This window comes from Protomyctophum bolini (assembly GCF_963924005.1).
Source record: "Protomyctophum bolini genome assembly, chromosome: 21".
NCBI lineage: Eukaryota > Metazoa > Chordata > Actinopteri > Myctophiformes > Myctophidae > Protomyctophum > Protomyctophum bolini.
The window spans coordinates 15,525,824-15,552,245 of record NC_137882.1 but is presented as its reverse complement, the minus strand read 5'-3'; the positions used below and the strand labels follow the sequence as shown (position 1 = coordinate 15,552,245).

General features: G+C 42.3%; 1 protein-coding gene across 2 annotated transcripts; it reads right to left on the bottom strand.

Moving 5' to 3' along the window:
- Positions 1–11,372: 11,372 nt before the first annotated feature.
- Positions 11,373–14,337, bottom strand: LOC308336249 (transcriptional regulator Myc-like). Of its 2 annotated transcripts, none has more exons than XM_080793556.1 (3): positions 14,064–14,337; positions 12,867–13,584; positions 11,373–12,453 (listed from the first exon to the last, which is right to left on the bottom strand). In XM_080793556.1, exons 2-3 carry the CDS (start codon positions 13,555–13,557, stop codon positions 11,783–11,785), a joined length of 1,362 nt encoding a protein of 453 aa, XP_080649682.1. In that variant the 5' UTR covers positions 13,558–13,584; positions 14,064–14,337; the 3' UTR covers positions 11,373–11,782. The 2 variants fall into 2 exon arrangements, with proteins under 2 accessions (XP_080649682.1, XP_080649683.1); XM_080793557.1 differs by having other exon boundaries at positions 11,373–12,450.
- Between the last annotated feature and the right edge of the window lie 12,085 nt (positions 14,338–26,422).

Sequence of the window (26,422 nt, the reverse complement as noted above, 5' to 3'; positions counted from 1 at the left end):
TTGTCAACAAACTCAACAAAATATGACATCCTCCCACACATGAAAAAGATGACTTCTTCTGGGCCATTTTCTCTCCTTTTTGCGTTTTGTTCATCAAGGAACAACATGAGACCCATGAGTGAATTTACATTAGCAGCTCCCAAATTAACTTAGCCGGCCACCCATTCTGAATATAGCCCCACATCTGGCATGAATTCAAGAATGCCTGACATCATAGGGTTGGCACAGGAGGGAGGAAGGCACTCGTTGGTTTTTGAAGCCAGTCAAAAGCCTGTACAGGTCAGAGCAGGCCATTTTTGACAGCATGTCATTGTGACAGGCAACATAGCTCTCTGACCTCAACCCTTTCACTACCTGAGGCAACCCAGCCCGACAAGCCAGACGAGACAAGAGTTCAAATGACAACCCAAAGCTCCCTGGATGACTGTGAGAGGAATTAAGGATACAAGAAGAGTGGGCACTAAGAAAGAATGGGCACCTCAATGTAAAATTGGCTATTTCCCCCCAAAATGTTAACTTAAAATATTTGAAAAATGGTTTTAGGTAATGTAAGTAAATAATTTTACATGGAGGTGCCCACTGTAGAAGTGCCCACTCTTCCTGTTACAGTGTGATACCGTGGCAGAGCAGCGAGGCCAAACAAGACTCTTGTGACCTGCTGTGAGGGACCAATAGCCATTATCACACTTGTTCGTCATTCCTTAAAAATAACACAACAACTGAACTAAGGTCGAGCACTTTGGTCGACCTTTGGTTGTTGTATAATATGTGCTACAGTGCTTCATAAATTGAGTTTGAGTTGAGGTTCCAGGAAAGTAAAGAAAGCCGTCTCTCCACAGCGGGGGTGGGGGGTGAGGGGTAGTACAACGGCCCTGCTGTGGCAATCCCATAATTTCATCATTTAACCTAAACGTTTCCTAGTTAAATGATTATTTGAAAAACACTGCGTACGACAAGAGCCTTGATCCGTCTCTCTCTCTCTCTCTCTCTCTCTCTCTCTCAAGCAACACCCTGGAGTGACACTGCATTAACCTTTCGCAGAGACTGTTAATCAGTCTAATGAATTCTGCCAGACAGACAGCGCGGCCTGACCTTCGACCCCTGATGAGCGACTGATGGAGAGAGTTGCCACAGAGATGGTCGCCATTAATCTTTCATTAACATTGTTTTAATGATCATTAAATTGCACTACGAGCCGGGCCCCCCACACAGGCGGCGTGTGATCTCTCGCGGCGAAGGGTCGAGTCGTTTGCACTCGCCCGGTTATACATCAGGAAACAAATTTGTGGGACCAACTGGCAAATGGCCCTCGGTAGTCAAAAATCATTCCCGTCAAGTGCTGAATGCTACACTTTAATCATGAGTCACCCTTCCTCAAAGCGAGGCTTTTAAATAGCTGAATTAGTCCTGTCATTGCCGTGTGCAAATATACAAACACAGATGTCTATCCATCTTGCGGCCATGTCAGCTCAACAATGGAATTCTAGTTACTTTGTAGATTTGGATTATTATTACAAAACCACATAAATAAACCATAAATATATATATATATATATATATATATATATATATATATATATATATATATATATACACACACACACACACACACACACACACACACAAGTTCATGAGAGTTGTGATCTATTAGATCTGCTATTTTCTAAGGATTTTATTAGAAATTTGAAATGTACAGGTGAAATGGAACCTTCTGCACAATGAGTACTTTAACTTTTGGTACTTAAAGTATATATTGGCACTATTTTGACTCGAGTACATTTTGAATACCAAACAGAGTATTTCTACAATAGGATATTTGATACTTTTAGGATTACTTGAGTAATCACTCATCACTGCTCGTGCTGTGGGAGCGGCAGGACGGACACTATAAACACAGAATGTAGGTCAGTCAAAGCGTCTGTGTCTGCCTCCCCCCCGCACCCCCAGGCCTGAGGTAGTGACAGTAGAATCAAACATTGTTTGTGGAGTGTGACTCATCTTATCCGCATGGGAAGTGGAACTCGATCTGCCTCCTTTCCTCGTGCATGTTGTCCTCGACAACCAAACATTGCACAGTGCCAATTCTGCTGGACACTTATCTGAAGTGCCTCACAGTGCAGAGAGTGTGTGTACACATTTTTTTTAACCACAGGGGGGGGGGGGGGGGGGGGGGGGATTGAATGAAACTCAAACTGTAATTATTACCGTATTGTGCCGAATATAATACGACTCTGATTATAAAGACGACCCCCATTTTTCAAGAATAATTTCTGGAAAAAGAACATTGATTTTCAAATAGGAAGTCCCCGATTATAATACGACCCCGTTTTTTTTGGATATTTCCTTTGGAGAAAAAAAACGTATATACGGGTACATACAGTACTTACATAATGTATATATGGATATATGAACAGCTCAAACTGTAATTTTACATTTTACTTTTATTAATGAAATGTCATACATAAAGTTCACTTTGCTTCAAAATGAAAAGAGCTAATGAAGCACTCTGTGTGAGAGGTGTTGTCTGGGTGAGGCAGATATGGAGTGAAGCCGTGTTTGTTCCAATGGAATAGACCCATGGTTCTCAAACTTTTGAATTTCAAAGATCTGCCTCTGACAATGTACAAATGGAACCAAATGGACCTGTGAGTGTCCATTTGTACACTGTCACAGCTGCAGACATGTAACGGTCAAATTAGAACCACCGCAAGGATCCCCGAGATTCCCTGCCGAGACCTCACTATTAGAACCACTGGGACAGACACAGGACCACTATCCATATACCTCCCTCTCTAATGATCAGAATTCAACATAGTCACCATCTCAGTTTCTAGGGGGCGGTGGTGGCTCAGGGGTAGAGTGGCTGGATGGTAACCGCAAGGTTGCCAGTTCGAACCCGGGCTCCCCCAGAGTTAGTGTTGAAGTGTCATTGAGCAAGACACTGAATGCCTAATTGCCCCAGATGTGCTGGTTGGTGCCTTGCATGGTTTCCACCGCCATCTGTGTATGAATGTGTGTGTGAATGGGTGAATGTAATGCACAAGCTATGTAAAGCACCTTGGATAAAGGTACTATATAAATGCACCATTTAGGACAGTGGTTCTCAAATGTTTTCGTGCCAAGGAACCCCAAATTTATATACATTTGGCCATGAACCCTCGTCTGAAAATGATTTGTGCCAGGGACCCCCAGGACAAGATTTGTGTTAGAAATTCAAAACAATATATCTTTTCAAAAATGTTCAAAAATAGCTTACAGCTTACTGAACAACCACTCTATAGCAATGAGTACTATCAAAATAGAGCTTTTTAACACTTATTTTAACACTGAAAGCCAAAAGGTATTCCTCTTTAACATGTATACCCTGTCCTCCTGTCCCGCCTGGCTGCCGGACGCAGTCAGTTCCTTCAAACTGAACACTACACTATTGACTCAGTGGTCCCAACAACAACACAATCTGACAGGACAGCCAGTGTAGCACGGCACACTGTGTGTGGGAATTCTCAGAGTTACTATGGGGAGCACCAAATCTTTCTGTGGTAGGATCTAGCATCCCTATTCTGAGGAGAACTTTAGCCAAAAATAGCAGATTGTACGCTTGTAGATCGGCTAATTTCGGGCAAAGAGGTTTAAGTGGTTAAATGTCTGAAAATGCACATTAACATGAATCCAACACAGGTTGGTTTCATGTTCAGCCCTTGCATAGAGTTTAGGCCGCATTGCGGGATGTGTCACGCGACAGGACACATTGGATAGGTATAGCAAATGACAAATTATTTGTACCCCCACACACACACACACACACACACACACACACACACACACACACACACACACAACATAATGTTGTTTCATACAAATACAAAGTGTACATACAAAGTAAAATATATAGTAGTTGCATACATCAACATCATAGTGTATTGGATTTCCCATGGCATTGTGTGTGTGTGTGTGTGTGTGTGTGTGTGTGTGTGTGTGTGTGCAGTGTCTGCACACATTATACTCAGGATTTTACAGTGTACGTAGTGCGGTGCTGAGAACCGATAATATAACAGATGACACAATGCTTCTCCACGGTCTGCTAGGCATTGATGTGTTCACTATACATACCAATACAAAGACAGCTGACTGACTCCAGCTATTCAGCACTGCAGCTTGTTTCTATCTGGTTGCAGACAGAACCAAACGGCCTTGAACAGGCTTTAAAGCAGGCTACACACCACCAAACTTCATTGTCCAGTCCACACACTACTACTACTACAGACTGTACAGTACAGGTGTGAAAACGTTGCTGAATGCAGATATATACACAGTAGGCTACACACAGAACAAACCAGTGTTCATTTCGTCGACTAAACCTATGACGAAAGATGTTTGTCAACTACCTTTTCTCATTGACATAAACGAAATAAAAACTACGCTATGATGACTCAAACTAAGACTAAATATATTGACAATTTCGTTAACATGTATGTTGTGGAAGTGCTCGTCTTATCACCCAAAAAATAATTCATACATTCAACATAGCCGTATGATTGTTATATTGCCTTGCAGTTAATCATGCGATTATGTTCATAAACGGATGTGTTCATGTGTACCATCTTCAAGCTCACCGTTATGAGCTTCTAGATCTCCTATTTTCAAAGCGCACCACCCAAGCGCAACCAAACATAAAATGACCATTTAGTTATACTGGATCTCTTGTCCACTTCTCCACAGCTTTTAATTTGTTGACGAAATTGTCAATATATTTGGTCTGGGTTTAGTCATCGTAGCTACGTTTTTATTTCATTTTTGATTAGCTTGTCGATGAAAAAAGTAGTTTACGAACATTTTTTGTCATAGTTTTAGTTGACAAAACCAACACTTCATTCAAATAATTTGAGAAATCATTGCAAAACACCAAGATCACCACTGCACATCAGTACAGGACACAGACACAAGGCCATACCAGGGTGTATTGGTATTATTCCATGTGACGGTGGTTACCCAACAGGCAACAGCACCGTGTGCCTGCAGTCAGCAGCAACGCCAGTCAGCAGCAACACAATGCGCTCACACAGCCAGCATCATGACATTTTGCTAATGAGCAAAAGCAGAAGTGGACTGTCAGTTTTGTTCAATTTGGCTGCTCACCATTGAGCTGTGGCATGAGCCTTGTGCTCCACGATGTCATCCAGTGATCCCACTTAATCATCATGATCCCTTTCACTCAATTTCAATCATGATCACTATGTGATCTAATGGCATCGGCTTATTTCCTTCATAAATGTGCTCGTGTTATCATCTAGACATCTGAGCTATGATGAACCGTTATGAATACTAAACTGGTGCACTGGCGAACTCCGGAACGATGCAAATTGGAAATGCAAAGAAGACACTTATCCAAGCGACTCAAAGGCGACACTATACCTCAGGTCGTTCTCTCACGCGCACACACACACACACACACACACACACACACACACACACACACACACACACACACACACACACACACACACACACACACACACACACACACACACACACACACACACACACACACACACACACACACACACACACACACACACACACACACACACACACACACAAACTGTCTAAGGCTAAGCTTTAAATGTGTGTGTCTCGGGTGAGCTAATGACTTCATTCACCAGAAGAAACGGCATTGTTACATAACAGTAGACAGGGCTTTGACCACCCATACAGCACAGCACAGCCCAGCCCCGTGGTTTCTTTCATCCGATTGGGACTCATCCAACTTTATTTTGCAGTCTAAACCCTGATGTATACTTTGCTGTAGGATGGCATTGCACGTGGGAAATAGCCAATCTACAAGCTCACAACGAATCGCAGAAGGATGCGTTGTGAGCTTGTAGATTGGCCATTTTTAAGCATGATTGAAGTATAAATCATTCTTTAGCATAGAGGAAAATGCCACCCTCAATGCCATGGCTACCTATATTCAATTCATGGTACTTTGACAGCAATGTCAAGACTGTTTAATGGATTGGAGGTTATTTTCATGTCAAGGACCCCAAACTGTTACGTGTTGGTTAATAGGCCATTGACTCGCTTTTGAAAAGCCAAGGACCCTCGGAGAAGATATTCTGTTTTTGAGGGGCGCTAGCAACTCCTATGCCCCCAGCTTTGTCCGATTGTGTGAACACAAACACAATGATTTGATTGGCTGATTACCCCATAGCGATGATTTGATTGGCTGAGCAAAGTACATATGGAGGATAAAGTGAGAGCAGAAAAGTGAAGACGCCAAAAGTGATTGGCCGGAATGACATTTGTGATGATTTGATTGGTTGAGCACGGAATGTCATGTATGATGATAAGAGGCAAGAGCGCCCCTCACTTCAAACGAGTGTGATTTTTAAGGTTAGATTTGGTGGGGGAGCACAGTGTCGCAGTTTGTAGCGCCTCACAGCTAAGGTCCAGGGTTCGATTCCCACTGGGGACGCTGTGGGCGCTGGGGGGAGTGTTCTCTCCTCCGCACGATCAGCGCCCTCGCCTCAGTAACCAGGCTTTTATTTGCGTTCGCATTTCATCTAAAAAATAAATGCCTGGGGAAACCCAATGTAAAATCTGGCATCCAGGTTGGCAGAGGGAAACAGCTTTGGCAATTGGCACAAGGTGAAAATGGGATAGAAAATCGTGAGATATATACAGTATATATATATATAATTTTTTGATTTAGTATAGTAACTAGGTGGGGAGATAATAGCAGACATTATGAAATTAAAGAAAAGGTTTTGAAATGGTAATGAATAAGGAATTGTACAGAGTGAATACTTCCAGGAATAGAATAGCAATAGCCCATACATAATCAGGTGATGACAAATCGTAGAATATTAAGGGAAACCCGTGCTGGGAAAAAAAAACTGAGTGGGATCCCATCCCTACTGAGTTGTGGTGTGTTCTTTACTTTCAGGAGCGCAATCACTCTTATTTCCCGACAGCGTATTCCTAAAACTGTGCCTCTCATGGTCAAACTTTGCACACTGAAAACATTGTGCAGGGAAGTGAAGTTGGCAGCCAAACATGGGTCGCCTCGCTGCCAATGAAAACACAGTCTGACGCCGACACACACACACACACACACACACACACACACACACACACACACACACACACACACACACACACACACACACACACACACACACACACACACACACACACACACACACACACACACACACACACACACACACACACACACACACACACACACACACACACACACACACACACACACACGAGAGAGAATGTAAAATAAGTAGTGGATCCCCAATGAGGAAAGTGATGATGTCATCTGACAATAACGATTCTGTGAAATGAGACCCAGGCTGCCGGAGAGAAGGAAAAAAATGTCTGGCAAACTCCTCTCTACTAGCTCCACTCCAGGAGTATTACTGCTTAATCTATCCCAGCTTCAAACTCTGAGGGAAAAAAAGAAAACAGCCAACCCCACCAAATTACATAACAGCAGCGCTCCCTGTATTCCTGGGCCTCAAAGTATGTGTGCAGCGCTTGTGGTGAGGTAAAGTTAGTTTGGTACTGGTCTGAGCAGACAGTCATCTGGGTTGCACTCTAGCCTACATAGGGCTGTATTTTGCGTGTCTTAAGTACCAGGTCTTATTCCCTAACTTGAGTAAACTAAAGACCTGGAGGCGTGATCAATGCCATTTGGCTATTCTGAGTGGCCAAAGAGCATTGATCACGCCTCCAGGTCTTTAGTTTACTCAAGTTAGGGAATAAGACCTGGTACTTAAGACACGCAAAATAGAGCCCATAGTGTTTTACATCATATATCGTGAAATAAACAGAGTTTTTTAATAACTTTTTAACAACTAACTTTGTATCTCGGTTTGGCTCTTGACTCGTGCATGCACCTATCCTGCGTTTCACTTTTTTGGCTGCTGCTGATGCTATACCTCCCCAGGGAGGTCCCCAAATAATTTTGGGGGATGAGGGATCCCCAGATGATTAACTTGAGGTGCAAGATTGTTTTCTCACTTAAAAAGTAAACAAAAGTGGGTATCTCTGAACCATTCTAAATTTGCAATTTAAAGGACTTTAAGACGTTTTTTATACCAAATTGTCAAATATTACGCAAGAAAGAAGCAATTGTGAAAATAGAAAATATTTTCACAATACTTATCTGTGTAACAGAGTCAAACTAAATGTAATGCCTCAACTTGTACAATTCCAATTGCTTGTCAGGGTGGGGGGGGGGGGGTCCCCAGTTGAAATATAATCATTTGGGGCCACAGCCTGAAAAGTGTGGTAATCCAGCCCTCGCTGTATTACACCACACCGTGACACCAGGGATCAACAAAAAGGTTTGTCTTATCTTAGATGCCCACTGATCTCACTGGGCCCCACTTTGCAATGTCTTAACCCATTCTGACCTGACATCAGATTGAAATGTCTTCTACATCCTGACAGTTTTCCATTCTGACCTGAGATCAGATTCTAAAAATGTCTTCTACATCCTGACAGTTTTCCATTCTGACCTGAGATCAGATTCTAAAAATGTCTTCTACATCCTGAACACCAAAAGGGGTTCCCGCCCAGAATGGGTGTTAATGCATCTAATATAGTGTAGCCAAAACATAAGAGATGGCAATACAGTATCACAATGCCCCTCCCCATAAGGGCTACTGTACTGTACACAAGCAGTGCAATGTCTGACTGCATCACATCTTACATCAGTCCAACCTTTAACATCATCTTTTTAAAGAAATATGCTTAATGCAGCACTGATTAGGGATTAAAATTGCACATTAAGATCATGAAATCTATGTTAATTCATGCATTGTTTCTCAATGTCCGGTCTGGAAACCACCAGCAGTCCAAATGGAACCTTACAGGTCCGTAACTCCAGCTGCAATGCGTTATGAGCTTGTAGATGGGATATTTTTGTTGTTACCTCCAGACCTAGCTGGTGCACCCCCACACACATACACTGATGATAGTGCTGTCTGTCCATGAAGCCAGCTATGAAATCTATGACAACGTTTAATCTGCAACATAATGGTATAATACAATATGTAGTTAGTGGGGGTCCCCGTTTCATTCCTTATGGCCTGAACGATCGAAGACCCCTGATCAAAGGCAAATGGTCAGTTTATAAATTAAAGATAAATTACAATCTACATGATACAGTGCAGTAAGCCTACTTAGTTTAGACAGTTTTTGGTTTAGACTAGTCATTGGTTAGACCAGTCATTAGTCCTACATTTACAACCCATCTCAAACCCTCACCCTAAACCTCCCACGGGGCAGCACACCTAAACCTAACCTTAACCCATGTCTAACCAATGACTAGTCTAAACTAAGTATGCACCCCCATGATACACCATTCATCACCTGATCACCATTGCAATGCTACCACTATGGCTTTGTTATAAATCAAATAATTGACAGCAAAGACAATACCAACCTAATCTGTGTGTGTGTGTGTGTGTGTGTGTGTGTGTGTGTGTGTGTGGATATTTTATATATATATATATATATATATATATATATATATATATATATGAGAAATCTCAGCCAAATCTGAGTCTGCACTCTGCGGCACGTGCCAGATAAAGTGCATCATTATCAGTAGCTCAAACAAAAGGTAGGCTATAAGAAACTAAATAGAACAAACTGGTGATACTGCTGATATACACAAAGGAAAGGTAGGTAAACACAATGCCAAATATACAGAGAAACAATAGTTTTGGATAGAGGAGCAGCCTCCTATGCCATGTGGTGGATTCAGCTAAACCATATTATATAATATAATATATTCATTCAAATGTAACAAATGTGACATACAATTCGTTTAACACGTACCATTCCATAATGTTATAGACAAACATGGTTCATACAACAGTAAATGTCACAATTAATAACAATAACAACAACAACAACAGTCCTAATCTAGATGAAAGATCTGCTAGTCGTATACATTAATGCGTCAACAGAAAACGCTTTGTTCTGATTTGATCTCAACGTGCAGAGTGCTTACCGGTCGATTCCGCTCGTACTTCATTCATTCCTTGCATTATATTCCACGTTTGAGAGATGAGGAGTTGCTGCGCGTCTTTCAGACACAAATCTCACCCTTCATTTCCATGTGCTCAGACCACGCGCTGCATGGAGCGCTCAGGATACACTACAGTCAGCGTGTGACGTCACGACCAGTCTAGGAATGAATGTCCTCTGGAGGGGGAGAGGGAGGGGGGGGGCACACTTCAAAGCGGGCGGGGTGTGTGTGTGTGTGTGTGTGTGTGTGTGTGTGTGTGTGTGTGTGTGTGTGTGTGTGTGTGTGTGTGTGTGTGTGTGTTTGTAAATATTCTTTCCTACGACGACTTTTGTTTCACCCTGGCCTGTGTGAAGTAATCAAACATTGTTTAAATGAATCAGACAACTATAGTGATCATAATAAAGTGATCAACTGGCAGCTCTTATGTTTATGTTATCAGTGCCATTGCAATATAAAGTTTTAGGCTTACATCTAAAATAAAGTATGTATGTTGTTGTAATGTTGTGAGAACACTTAGAGATTAGATTAGATTAGTGATTGGATGCACCTGTTACTGCTCTCCTTTTTTTTCTTTTTTACTTCTGTTTGCTCTGCTCTGCTCATTTGTAATAGTCTGCTGCCACTTCACAAATGCAGTGAAGTTTAATCAAAAGCAGTAGGCCTACTGGTGGTTGTCTGACCATCTTTTCAGTGACTACATTTTTATCTCCCAAAGCGTGTGTGTTGTTGTATTGTGCTTTTTTTGTGTGTGTGTGTGGGGGGGGGGGGGGGGGGAGTTTGGTTTGTGTGGAAAAGCTTAATTGCAAGATCAGTGAAATGTGTATGCTACAGCCCTCAGAATCTTGCATTAAGACTAAAGACTAGTTTGCTTCAGCTCTCGTGTATAATACATCAATAATAGTCTTGATCGAAGGCTGTTAACCTACATCATCTGCCATCAGCTGCCCTTGGTTTATTTTTTTCTGCCCATGCACCAGCAACAGTTCACACCATCACTCATTTTCATTCATGGTTCGCTCTGCAGGTTTTTACTCCCAAGCCATGGTTAACATAAAGGCGTATTCAAACTTGCTATTCTTGAATTACTATGTAAACTTGATGCACAATCCTCCCCTCAAGCACCTTTCATGGCACTATGTAGTATGTACTGCACTGTGTAGATTATTTATTCTTGTTTGACACATTAAAATAACCTCCAGCAAAAGCATACCTACTATACCTACTGTACTCTACTGTATGTATGTCTTTGGGTTATGACGCAAAGAGGAAGGAACTGTGCTCATATGTGAAATGTTGTGCATGCATAAGAACAAGAGACACATTCAACAAGAAATTTCTTTTTATATTTCAAAAGAACATAGAACATAATGTAAAACAATACACAAAAAACAACTGGGTCTGAACTTCCAGACGAATTTAGATCCAAAAATACAATTCTTAGGAAATATTATATACAAAAACATAAAAATGTATATTTTACGCCGGGCACTGAACTGTGGGTAAGGCCCATTTTTAATATTTTATTAATAAAAATAAACTTTTAAATATTTAATCCACCCATAATAACTTCAATTGAGGCAGTCCAACATTGAAATCAAACGAGATTCCAGGAATCCTTTTCTCTTATTTGCATTTGCATGCAATATCTTAACTATACACACTCGGAACTTGCATAAAAAACAATGAAGGCCAAGATAAAGAAGTCTGTATTATTGACTCTCCAGAAACAGCTCAAGGGCAAGAGTTCTGCTGCTGCAGCAGCGCCAGCCGCTGTTTTAACAGTTCACTCCTTCTCCTCAACTGTTCTTTGACGGAGACGAGCCTGTGCTCATCGTCCTGCATGCCGTAGATGCACTCCGTGGCCTTCTTCAGGATGACCACCTTGGCCGCCTTCTCGTTGTTGGCCACCTCGGGGATCTCGTCCCGCAGAGCGAAGAAGCTCAGCTTGAGCTCGTTCCTCCGCTGGCGCTCCAGCACGTTGTGAGTCCGTCTCTTGTCGTAGTCCTCCGTGTCGGACGTTACCGCCGTCGCCACCGCCCGCGGACTTGAGCACGTCTTGCGGTTGCTGCTGATCTGCTTGAGCACCCTGCTGTGGCTGTGGTGGTGGTGGCCGCCGCTGCCACCAGTGATGCCGTTACTGCCGCTAGTCTCCAGCTTCAGCCTCTTGACAGCCGGCTGCTCCTGCCTCGTGGAAGGGGGCGCAGCGTAATTATGCTGGTGGGTGGAGACATGGCATCTCTTCAGTACGAGCGGGCTGGGATGTCTGCTGCTGTCTGACGGGCTGTGGGAAGAGTCGCAGCGCTTCAGCGACTGTCTCTTCTCCACCGTGACCACATCGATCTCTTCCTCATCCTCCTCCTCATCGTCGTCGTCGTCGTCATCGTCATCTCCATCATCATCTTCTAAGAAAAAACATTGATCCACAACACAAAATAGTAAGCATCCACATAAAGTACTGAACAGAGTGGCTTGGATTACATTCCATACTGCTCTGTGACAACCACTTTCCACATCATCTGATAATCACATAACCTTGAAGCCCCTCACATAATCACACTAGTCTAGCATATAGCTAGGGGTTATTTATTTCCTTGGAAAGTCAAAAGGACACCTTCAATCATAAAAAAATAAAAAACAATCTATATACATCTGTACAAGTTTCATTCATACCATAGAGTGAACATCAAATTGCCATCTAACAGTGCCATATCAATAAATACTGCCAAAAAAAAAGGACATGCATGATGCAGCAGTCAGACGTAAATAAAAGACATGGGTGGGTGGGGTGATTTAATGCTTATTCAGCATTACATACCTGAGTCACTACAACTGCTGCTGCTGCACCCGCTGTTCGGTGGGGTATCCAGCGCCAAATCCTTAGGTGGCGTGACTGTGCTGCTGCTTGGCTTGCTGTTGCTGGGTGTGTCGGCTATCGGGTAGGGGAAGACCACCGATGGGTCGATGCATTCCGCCGCGGACGTGTTGAGATCCTGCAGGTAGTTGGAGTTCAGCCTCCCCGTGGCACCGCCACCTCCGCCTCCTCCGCCACACACCGCGCTACTGTCGCCGACAACGGCAGACTCCTTCCTGGCGGCGTGGAGCGAGGCGAGCCGCTCCGACACCACTTTCTCCAGCTTGTCCGCGGCGGAAAACCCGCTCCACATGCAGTCCTGGATGATGATGGACTTCAGGAAGGTCTGCGAGTAGTCGGCGGCGTCGCAGATGATGCTCTGGTTCACGGCGTCGTCGCCGAGGAACTCCGTGACCATCTCCAGCTGGTCGGCGGTGGAGGGGAACAGGCTGGACAGCGACGGCCGCCGGCTGGGAGAGAGCGGCGGCGTGGGCAGCAGCTCGAACTTCTTCCAGATGTCCTCGCTCGGCGCCGGAGGCTGGAGCTGCTGCTGGTAGAAGTCCTCCTCCTCGTTGTCGTCGTAGTAGAAGTACGGCTGCAGGGAGTCGTAGTCGTAATCGTAGTTTTTACTCGTCACATTGGAATTTAACGTCATGGCTGTTCCTTTTTTCCGCAGAGCCGACTTGAGAAGAAGAGGAAAAAGAATGCAAGATATTAGTGGATAATTCCGTAAACTTGTGCAGATTTTGTGCAGGTTTCATGCATCGGTAGTAGTAGTAGTAGTAGTAGTAGTAGTAGTAGTAGTAGCAGTCGTAGTAAGCAGCAGCTGGCACTGACAGCCCTGATCACAGAGCAGCGACGTGCAATGCACACGTCAGTCCAAAACACTCAGCTAGTATGCACTACGCAGAAACACGCATCGCATGCATGCATGCATGCATGGGCGAGCAGCAGTGTTGCAGCAGGTGCTGCTGCTGCGTATAAACACAAAGTTGACTTTGAAAAAAATACATGCCACCTCGGAGGGTTTAATTAAATGTGCATGTAAGTCTTTCATAAAGTGCACAATGTTATTCCTTTTTGCACGTTGTTGGCGTGAGAACGGCATGTACACTACAGGCTGGCTGGCTGCAGAAACAGTAACACCCCCCTGTCTCTTACCTTAGATGTGAAAACGTTGACAGCAGTCTATCGAAAAGCCGGGTGTAAAAAGCGATCCAAAGCACACAGTGCCCCCCCAAAAAAGTATATTCCACACACGATTGTAAAACAAAAACATTAATTCCAGGCTCGGCGTGAGCGAGTGGTGAGCTGGTGATCTTGTTGTTATTGATTCAGGTGGAGAAGTGTACTGATGAGCGTGCATGAAGTTGCGCTGATGGAGCTGCTACGGGCTGAAGTGTAGGACCGTCATCAGCTGCATGAGAATCACAGCTGAGGATTCCGCGGCGGTCCATAAAAAGGTTGTTTTTAGTGCTCCCCCTCCCCGTGGTATCCGTCCGCCTGGTTTTCCCGCTAAACGCCGGTGGGGCTTTTTTAACCATAAACTAAATATATCAAATGTCTTCTTGAACTAAATAAACACCTTATTCCGCGAGATTACGCACGGCCGCGGTTGATTATACGCACGGGGTGATGATTGGTTTTGTGAGGTAGTCTGTGAACTGGGACTATTTACTGCGGAAGGAGACTAAAAGTGGGAGGGGTTATAGTGGAGCACTGGGGAGGGGGATTCATCCATTGAAGCACACACACAGCAGTTAGAGTGGTTACTACTACTGAAACACTAGATATTATTTAGACCTAAAGACACAACTTCATTAACACCCAAAGTACGCAAACTCTTGTCAAATGTGTAATGTTTTATGGTTTACCAAACTTGCATTGAAAGGAAAGGGACGTACGTTGTCTGTCTCCAACTCCTAATTAAAACGGGGTTGCGTTTTGATTGATATAAGTAGGCATATAAGATCAGTGTTGACAGACATGATGCCATCCTACTGTTGCCTACTGTTAAAAATGCTACTGCAAAGTGTAGTTAGAATGATGTTAGTGCATGGAGTTTAACCCTCAATTAAGTCTTGATTGTTCAGTGACCTTTTCAAAGACAATATTTATTATGTTGTGAAATTAAAATGTGTTGTTTGGGCCCGGTCTAATCTGACCCATCATGTAAGCATAAAATGTCTGACAAATTCAACATTTTGCACACATTCCCTTCCACACACTGCAGTTGGTGGCCAATGATAGTGGCTGGTTTAGATAGTGGCTCAAAACAGGCTTTGAGATGCATTTTAATAAAAGTTAGATAGTCATTAGTCTATAGTCTCTACCTGTTGGGGTTTTAGAGACCCCATTTAGAAATAGGCAAAATAGCTACACAGGACAATGCAGAAACAAGCCCTCAGGGCTTTTTGTGTTGTGCTTTTAGCATTATTGAATAACTGTAGGCCTACATATGTATTTTATTTGTATTTTTTGCAAACTGTTAATAACAAATATTCAATCATCCATCAATCTTCAACTGCTCGCTCAATCAATCAACCAACCAATCAATAATATTTGAGTTTTATTATGGTTTGGTTAACCTCCAGTAACAAACTTTAGCCACATTTCTATCAGCATTGTTTAGTTAGAAATATTAATGTCAATAATGGTTTTTCGTTATGACTGACGTCCAGGTGAATCCCTTTTGGGTGGGGCATAACATAAAACTAGGATGATTTGTAAGAATTTGTCTGCCTGCCCTGCAGACAAATGCATTGCTTGGTATAATCAGGCAGTTATACTGCACATGGAAGCCTGCCTCGCTCACTCTCTCTCTCAATAACACTGTTAACAATCAGTTATACAGAAATCAAATCAGATGGAGAGAAGCAGAGCACTATTGCATTTAGGTGGAAATTCGCTTCTCTCGGAGTGATAATTTCATGGACTTAGAGCGCCCTCTGCTGTATATTGGTATAGCGCCACAGAAAGTAGCCACAGTAAATTGGTCTACAGTTCGGAACCATAGAGTTGAACGAATTCATTATGTATGATGACGACGTTGTGCCCCAGCCAGCCAACACTAAGAAACTACATCACCAAGAAATAATGATGCCAATAAATAATTTATAATCTTTCGAATGTATAAAACATTAAATGGGGTGTTAAAAAGAATAGCCTACAATTTCGACAAATCAGACCGTATAGGGCGGCCTATAATCATTGTTATAGGCTAATGTTTGTTCAGTACAGCAGGGGTCTCTCTGAGAGAACTTCAGTATAGGGGTAAATTGAAAACAGAAATACTGCTTGATTAGTTATTAAATATGTTATTTAAGCTGATTGTAGAGCCTCACCAATAGGTCCTACAGCGAGGGGCAATAGTATTAGCTTAAGTTTGACTTGTGCACATAAAGATTCAATGTCCAGAGAGTGTCATTTTTCGATATGTCAATCTATTTATTCACATAAAGCCATAGATAAACTCACTTGATATAAACAGGACATGAACGCCGCCAGCAACAAACAGCACATTGTCACGGTCGAAAACTGTTTGGCTTCACTATTGCACACCTGAGTGCCATCACCCAACTGACAGGTAATAATGGGTTACCACGGTAACCACCCACCCTCTGACTGACAGATGAGTGACATGACGTCATTAATTAGCAATTTTCACAACATTAATTTAAATAAACAAAACGAAATTAAATAGGAAGGCAATTTGGCTCCAACACTGATCAATAATAGTATATGAGAAATATATACAGCAGCCTACCCTATACAGTATACATATGGTATGTGATATCCTGTATGTAAAATGATCAAATTATACATAAAAGCAAAGTCTGAAACCAGAGTTCAACTGACAGAGTGCCCTGGTCAAATGTTAAAAACTCAAAGTATATCTAATATATAATGCTCTAGTAGTGCATAAAACAGATGCCCTATATAGCCCGTATAGAGTTTGAATGGACAGGTATCAGTCAAAAGGGAGACATCTAAGAGGAATTTCTAGTTAGCAAAATTTGTGACCAATCTGCAAAATAAAAATGCTTACCCATAGCTTTCTTCATGTGTTCATAAAGGTTTTTTTTTTTTAAGAGTAATTTGTTCCAACCCAAAACCCTTGGGAAACTTTGTGACAGCTGCTGAAAGTTGAGGTACCATAACAAACATTCTGCTTTAACCTTTTAAAGTTCACACAAAGAAAGAAGCAGTGGAAAAATAATTTATTTAAATTTGTTTTACTTCCTTTAGGCAATAATAACGACAATCAATTTAGTTTTTAATACCCACCAAGTTATTAAAATATAAGCCTCTACCAAACGGTAGACTTTGTGTCACTTTGTGGTAAACATGCAAGCTAAACTAATGCAAAAATACTATTTGCTATGAATAAATACTTCTACTAATTCATTGTTGTTATTATGATATATTGAATCTGTTTTCATTGTGCTGAAATAGTTCTATAAGTATAGAAAAAGGCAGTGATGCCAAGATCATATATTGACTATTTATAATGGAAAACAAAATAAAAACATTTGAACATCCACCGATACCTTTACACAGATACATCATTTGACAGTGCAAGAAACTGAACTTGCACTAGTTTGTAGCCTACCATGAAGTGACAAACAACCCGTAATTCGACAATTATAGACCTATTACCATTATCAGTATTATGTCCATAATATTGGAAATAATTCTCCTAACTAGGCTGGAGATGTGTGTTGTCTCACTACAGATAATCAGTTTCGGTTTAAAATACATTTAATTTATCTGTATGCCTTTAAGAAGATATTCCCTAAAACAGAATTCTACTATAGGCTTTTGTGTGCTTTATTGATTCTTCTAGAGCATTTGGTCATTACTCCTTCTACTAAATTGATTGATAGGTGTTATTAATTATTATTAGTAGTAGTAGTAGTAGTAGTAGTAGTAGAAGTAGGCTAGTATAGGCTATTATAGCATTTTTGACCACAATAGTCTGCAATGAAAACGGTGCTATCAACTTTCACAGCTGCATTTACATAGTTTCAACATTAGAGGGCGGAATTAACATAAAATCTGATTGCAGCAACAGGCTGGTGGCACAAAAGGGACAATCCGATAACTCCTCAGAGTTGCAAGAGTTTAGTTTACACAATGTCAAATATGTTTCACAATATAAAATCCTGCTACAGTCAAGTTTTAGTCAATGTCAAACTAGCAAAGCAAACCAAATATCAGCATTCCAGTGGCCATTTGGGCTTTGGCTCTGGGCATTCAACATTTCCTGCTCAGGGTCACTAGCTTAATTGTATTGGCTCAGCTGAGCACAGAGCAAGTATAGCATGTACTCAAAGGATGCTTCAAAATGTCAAAGCCTCTACCCATCTATGCCAATCAATGCAGATATCAACTGCTCCACTTCCATCCAGAGAGGACCAATACTTGGAAGAACACCTGCACCAGCTGATCGATCAGCTTGGGAAAAGGAATGGGAGTCCAAGGAGATCCAGCAAACACCTGGTCCTGGTGTCAGACCCAACCTTTAGGACCAGACATGGCCCCTGGGCCCCTGCTTGGCCAGCTTTCACAAATGTTCCAGCATAGCAGCCCTCGCCCACTGTGTGCTTGTGGAGAGAAGCAAACAATGGACCACATTATTGAAGCTTGCCCTCTCCAAAGACTAAAAGGATGACTAGTCACTCTCTGCACAGCAGACCAAAAGGCAACTGCTTGCCTCAAGGACATATTGCATTCGCTAAATAAATCCATAAATTGGCTCAGTCAGCAGATTTGACCCGGAAAGACCTACGTACCTGAAGATGTCATGTTTGTGTTTATGTTCAAATTCTACACATTCTGCATGGCCTATACCAGTGGTTCCCAAACATTTTAGAGACCCACAAGATAAATCAGATGTTTGCCCGGGACCCATACTAGTGAAAATAGCAGATCTTGCAAGCTCACAACGTGTTGCCCGCTTGCAGATCTGCTATTTTCACTACTTCTTAATCTTAAATATTTATTTTCTAATTTAGGGAACTTCTTTGATTCTTTTTTATTTTATTCATGAAAGTATTTTAGAAAAATGTTTGAATTAGTTTTCAACTCATGAGAATTTGTGAATTTGTGTGGAAATCAGCAGAGAAGGGGCAGAGGTCAAGATCGTGACAACTGACAACCTCAGCTAACCTAACAGCATAAATATAAATATCTCTCTCTCTCTCTCTCTGCTGTGGTCAAGGTCAAGGTCAAATTTATTCATATGTCCCAAACTGGGCACTTCGTTTTGTGCCTTCAATAACCCATTATATTATGAACTGAGGCCAATTCTACAAATGCCTTCTAAATCAGTAGTTCTCACACTTTCAAGATTGTTAAAAAAAATAGTAATGTACAAGCTTGCAATGTACAAGTCACGAAGTGACGAGCAGTGAGCTTGTATATTTGCTATTTTTGAATAGCCAACGCAACAATAGAAAATGACACAGATGCAGAAGGCAGAAAAGCCCCCAAAAATATATTTAAAATGGACCGGTGATGGCAAATGGCATCTACCATATTCAGTCTGAACTTTTGTTTTGTTTGAACTATCAGATGGAGCAATGTTGTTGTTGTTGTTGTTGTCTGAGCAACATAGCCTTGCCATATCTTTAGTCAAACAGTGCTGCAAGGCCTTGTACCTAAAGTGGCACAAAGCCTCAAAACCAAAACCCAAACCAAACTAAAGCCAGTGTGGTAAGTCTGATCGGACTGCCGACCACATAATCACCATCTAGCTGGCTAGCTCTTCCACATCGGACCAGAGACAAAGGGGTGGCTGCACCTGCACGACACATAACTCCACATATGCGTGGGCAACCCTTAGTGTCAAATCGATGCCTGGGACTCCCGGACCCCTTGTTGAAGAACCATGGGGTCTGCTAGCGCCTCCAACGTCTGGCTTTTGTAAGTTACATAATATGGCAGCCAAGTCTATGGACTTTTTAAATGTTTGTTCAGAGCACTAAACGTGACGTCATGTGGCTGACAAGTTTATGAACTTTTAATGTTTGTTTAGAGTACAATGTTTGTTTGAAGGAGTGAGGCGCCCCTCACTTTACACGAGTGTGATTCTTTTATTTCCAGTCATGGTTACCAGTTCCCACCTGACCAGACCATACTGAATAACCGCCAGCTCACATAATGTCTTCAGACTAGGACTTAAGTATAAGATGTACAGGTTATGTTGTCTTCTCCATAGGATGATACGATCATCCACCTTGCAACAGCACATACCTCTAACATACATTGGATATAGATGCATGCAGGCCTTTCCTCTTGGGATGAACCTTCTTCCAGGGGAAGGTCTCTGGATTGAATTTCCACAGATCATTAAATTGTTTGGTTGTTTATTGCGGCAACCAAATATGTACAGCTCTCCATTGTCTAGGTATAGGCTGAATGACCGTTGCGTCCTTCTGGAGCAGCTGTTCAGAAGATGTGCTCAGCCAGTAGTTGGTCTCTGTATCAAACACGAGATTACTACAACATGTTGTTGTAGTAATCTCCGTTCCCATATCCCCCAAATACGGAAATCTTTGTCCCGATGACGGTGGCGGAGTGATGTGATGAAGCAGGTGCAGTACCTCTGCTGGTAATTAAAGCCCAGACCATTGTGGTGGTGTCCAACTTGTAGATGTCGTTAGTGAAGTCAGTCAGATGATTGAATCCTCCATGGACATGCATGACCTAGCTTCCCCGAGACAGAGACTGAGTGGTAGCACCTCCTCGCTGGAACCGTCCCAGAAACCCTGGGTTTGGACCATCTGTGGGTGTCGACATCAAATCTATAAAGCACATTGCAGTAAGGATACCCTCCCCAGATGTACACGACACAATCTATCAACACAGCTGTGTGGCCGGTGTGCACAGAGGGAACCTTGACAGGGCGTTCTCCTCTTCCAGGTGTCACTGGGGTCGACTTCCAACGTAAATTCACTGTGTTGAAGACATGCACAACAATGGGATCCCACTGGGATGTATGGTCCAGCAGTCCAGTCTCACGTCGTAGATCAAGTAGGATTGGATCACTATCCTGAAGTGCTGCACGCTGCCATTATTAATTGGTTACCGATTATCTTCAGGATGAGTTTCTATAGGCAACTGGGTTGGTGACAGCTAAATTACAAGTTGTTTATGTAACGAAATAGGACGTGGATGTGATGTCGTTTCGTGATGATGTCATTGCTACCCAATGAGGTTACTCCAACCGACTGGAAGACCGAATGTCAATAAGTCAACTAGGTAACTTTTAGCCTATTTTTGAGTGGTGCTAACCTCTCCAATGTGTGGCTTTGTGTCTATGTATGTCCCCCCTGTGACGTCATGTGGCATTTAAGTCAATGGCAAAATAAACATGTAATATGTAGGTATATTACCATATGTACAGTAGGTGGTCAGGAAGGCAACCAGACTATTGTAATTGCACAAATGTATTACTTGCGCAAGCAGAGCGCGTAAGTAAGGTGGCTTATCCTGCGCTTTGATGTGTATGCCGTGGTACATACACTGATTTCGAGAGTGACGTCACGTAATGAAGATATGTATCCATGCCGGGGTATAACTGCAGGCTCTCCATGGTGACGTAATGAAGATATGTATCCATGCCGGGGTATAACTGCAGGCTCTCTTCAATACGTAATGAAGATATGTATCCATGCCGGGGTATAACTGCAGGCTCTCGATGGTGACGTAATAAATATATGTTTCAGTGTTGGGAATGCCTCTAGTATACATGTACTTGTTCTGTATGTAATCTTATTACGTCACCATCGAAAGCCAGTTATATCCCATCATTGATACATATCTTCATTATGTCACACTCAAAATCAGTATACCATTGTTCATTTTCTAGTTTGGCCTGTTTCTATCAAGTGTACTGTTTTTGTATCTCCCTTCTAAAAACTAAAATTATAAAATGATTGGTCGTGCAGTGCATCCACTTCTTTATGTGTAGGCTAAAGACCGAACAGTGCATCCCGAGCCGGGGGACGAATTTGGAGTCCACAACAACCACTTGTACCAAGAAGCCTCTCGCCAGATATGAGGGGCACTTTTTCTAGTTGTTACTATTTCCATGGTCATCTGTTCTCTGTACTTTTGTCTACTTTCTACTTCAACTAGCTGGTTGCTATGGCACCAGCTAATGGGGATCCTTAGTAATAAAAATCAAATCAACTTCTTGACAATCAGACAGTGGCAAGAACTGAGCAGTTGAGACGAATAACCCAAGTACAAACTAATGACCCATAAAAACCATGGATAAGTGGTCAGGACAAAAAGGCCTTTTCGGGGAGGGGTCAGAATAAATGTGTTATTCGTCTCAACTGTTCTGACGTCATCCACCGGCCATTACAATATCTAAAAAACAGACTGCAGTGAGATTTTTTGAGGCGCAGATGTTTAGATCTTAAGTTGGTAAAGGACATTACTATTCTGAGAATTCACAACAGAGTGAGGGAAATCTTATGGGATCATAGAGATGATAATTCAGTGGGTGAGGATACACCCCAATCCTTTACAACCAGGACACACCAGTGCTTCAATCCCCTCTACTGTTTATGCACATTTTGGGGAACACTCTGACATACTCGCATGCATCAAGGCAGCATCCAGAATCCATCGTGCTGAGATGTGACCACAGAAGTTAAGCACCATCGTCTAAAATGGCTTGGACAGTACTCCGAATGCCCCCAGAGCGGATCTCCAAAGTGGCCCTCAGATGGACACCCCCAGGGAAAAGGAAACGAGGCCGACCTATAGATCACCTGGCGCAGAACGGTAGAGGCTGAGCTGCTGGAGATGGGTCTCTCATAGGGCACAGCGGAACTGGTTGCCAAAGACTGTGATAGGTGGAGGAACATTATCGATGCCTTATGCCCCATTGGGGGCGAAGAGCATAAGTAAGTCCAGCAGGAGCCAGTATTGCACTGTCACCTTATCTCCTGACTCCTTGTATTCATTGTATTCAATAAAGTTCACACTACATGGCCTATAGCCTATATAGCCATATTAGCCTCAAATGCTGCATGCGTAGCCTATAGTGTAATTTATTCTAGGAATCCAGGTGAATGGTGCACCTGCTACTGCACCTGACCTAGTCACATGACCAGCAGGAAATATAAAAGTCTTGTTCCTCAGGCTCCTAGAGAGCAATTTGCATATAGGCCTTTCTTATAATATATCTATTATAAGCCATTAAGTAACCTCACGTCACCAGGCTTTCCAGGGGTAAAGGAGGGTGGAGGAGAGAAGCATGGTAGGCCAAAGCTTTTGTTTGTTGTGGCATGCTGCTATTGGCTTTTGTTGTTAGCCATTGTTTTAGCACTTTAGTTTGTATCAACATTGTTTTATTTGACCTTATTCAAATGTCTATTTGTTTATTTCAGTCTTCAAATGAGTTGACCACAAATTAAGTGCTCTGCTGCTGTGCCTATAGACCTTGAGATACTGGTAAAATAGCATGTGTGTATATACTGCATGTATATTTCACTGCAAATCAAAGGAGATTGTTACTACTTTTAATGCAGTGTTTGCTTATGGACCACTTCACCACTTTTCAACCTATCTTCATGTAATAGGTCCTCACTAATAATCATGGTAAAATGGCAGTTCAGAAACCTGTCCAGTGACATCATCAATGTCGAATCCAAGCTAATAGAAACGGCGGGCTTTCTAGTCCTGAAAAGTTGCAATGCGTAAATGGAAACTATCGTTCTCACGTCGATAATACAAATCTAAACATTTTTGTAAAAATATCTTGTTTAAAAAATATCTGCCTAATGATGATGTCACTGGTGGACTGGTTTCTGAACTGCCCACAGCCCTCCTATGAGACACAGTGTAGAAAATAAATTGTGCCATTTTATCATGATTATTAGTGAGGACCTATTATGAAGATAGGTTGAAAAGTGATGAAGTGGTCCTTTAGTTTAAAGGGACTAGTCCAGCCACTGTTTTCCACTGTTATTTTACCCTTTTGTTTTGTTTATTTGAATTATCCATTTATTAGTTGTAGTAAGGGCACTGTAGGCATGTGTAACCAAGTGTACCAAAGGATTTACTTTTGTATGACTACGCCACCTTGAATTAGTTCAAGGACCTAACTAGACCAGTAAACTGGGTTCCCCACTAAATGCAAGTTTGTTTATAAGGACTTGAGACGGTGTTCACAAACAGGAAATGTATTAAACATTTAAGGATAGGAGTACAAAAACATTTATCATAGTATATCATGCGATCAATATCGTTAAAAACCAGGTAGACTATTAAAACTGATACACAGGTGCAACACTCTACTGCTAAAAGGGACAACGATGTCACAGGTGGAGCAAGTGGGGCCAATAGGAAAAATAGTTAACCAGCTAGGGGGAGCTAAACAACTGGAAGCACAATAACCAATGAAGACTAAGAAACTATTAATTAATAAACACACGCACAGCACAGCACACAGCATGCAGGAAAAACAGGAGCGACACCGTGAAAAGAGGTGCAGTCAACAGCCAAACCTTAGTCGTGGGCTAAATGTGAGGTCCCAGTTGTAGCAAGCAACCCATACGGCCAGTCAGCTAATTCTCCAAAACTGGCTCCCTTCGGCGTCCAGATGCAACGTACTCGCCACCATGGGGGGGGGGGGGGGGGGGAAACAACAAGTTAACGAATGAAAAACAGCTCAAAGAAACAGAAAACAGAAATGGCTCAAAATAAACTTAAATTAAACCAAAACAAAATAAACTAAAACAAAACAGCAGTGGCTATATCTAAAGGAGTGGGAACAACATACATTTAGTACACAATATAAATAGACAAAATAAATAATTGTAACAAATTGTTTGATTGTATACCTTTAAATGTCCATATGTGCCCTCACATTCCCTCCTGCCACATGAAAGAGGTCAGCACAGCTAGGGCACAAGAATCATCAACCTGAATGATGACAGATATGTTTGGATTCATAATGAACATATACAGTACCTGAATGGTAACAGCTACATTTAGATACAGAATGAAACATGATTAAAACAGTCTTGAGACATGTTACTCACCCTGTCACTAGTATAGATAAAACCCCATGCAGACCCAGGTCTCGAGACCCTCGGCAGCATTCACCAAACATCTGATGTTGGCTAGATGACAGGGCCTTTAAATAGTCACTTGATTGTCAATGAGGAAGTAGACTGTCCCTATGGTGGCTCCTGAGGCTCAACTCCACCTGGCCACACATGGTTTGAGTTGTTTTCTTACTGCCATGTTTTAATTGTTTTCTCTCCATTCTGTTACAGTGTAACCAGCTTGTTAAAGGCCAGTCCGCCCTGCTGCACACAGCTTTTCCTCTTCTGGACTGCACTGTGCACCTTTGGGTTTTATAGGTGTGTATTTGTTGAACCCTTGCACTGCATGTTTTGTATTCAATTTTAAATGGTGCAACCACTTCATTAAGGAGATGTCTCTGGCTGCCTGGCTGGGTCTGTCCCTGGCTGGCTGGCTGTGTCCGAGCATAAAAATAGCATTTGGTTGTTTAAAAAAAACAAAAGTGTCCCTGTTGTGCAGCCTAACACACACATACATATTAACTGTATTTATGATTTCAGGTGTATCAGTACAGTACAGTACAGTACAGTACAGTACAGTACAGTACAGTACAGTACAGTACAGTACAGTACAGTACAGTACAGTACAGTACAGTAGATGGACTCCCATGGGGACCCCACACGGCAACTCTGTCATTTCTCAACCGTTTCAGACGCGGGGAGGCTCGTCGGAACCGGCCCGGCCCCTTGGGCGCGTTCCTGGGTCCCGGCGACCTCCGGGGACACCTACACGGTAACTCTGTCATTTCTCGGCCGCTTCGGACGTGGGGCGGCTCACCGGAAGCTGGCCGGCACCCTGGGCGCATTCCTGCGGGTCTGGAAGTTCCAGGTACCCCCGGAGACCCCCACACGGAGTTGCACCACTTACTTCACACGGGTGTGATTTTATTGTTGTATTAACTTGATTTTTGGTGCTAGGCCCTTTCTTTCCCCAATAAGTTTGAGATAATAGTTAATTGTGTGCATGGGCCAACCCACCCTTCCCTATAGTCACTTTATTATCTTATCTTGCCTCATTGAAGTGTTGCCCTAACTTTATATACTGTGTAGCTAAATTGAAATAAAGTTGTTATATGTTTTCTACAAAGTGACTCTTGTTAATTGTTTCTGTTAGGGCAAATTGGTCACGTTCAGTTGAACAGTGTTAAAGTTTACACCTCAACAAGCGGGAGGCTATTAGGCAGTTATTATGTTGCAGAAATCCCATAAGTTTCCAAGCCAAGAGCCGATGAATTGAGTACAATTAAGGACCCCAATGGAAACAAGCCATAATTTGTCTTGGATAAATCCATGCATGTATCAGACTTGTATTGTACCTACTTGTGCCTGCCAATGCAAATTATTAATGAAGTATTCAATCAGCATATAGCCAATCCTTCTGAATCTGTATTGTATCATTATCAACACTGT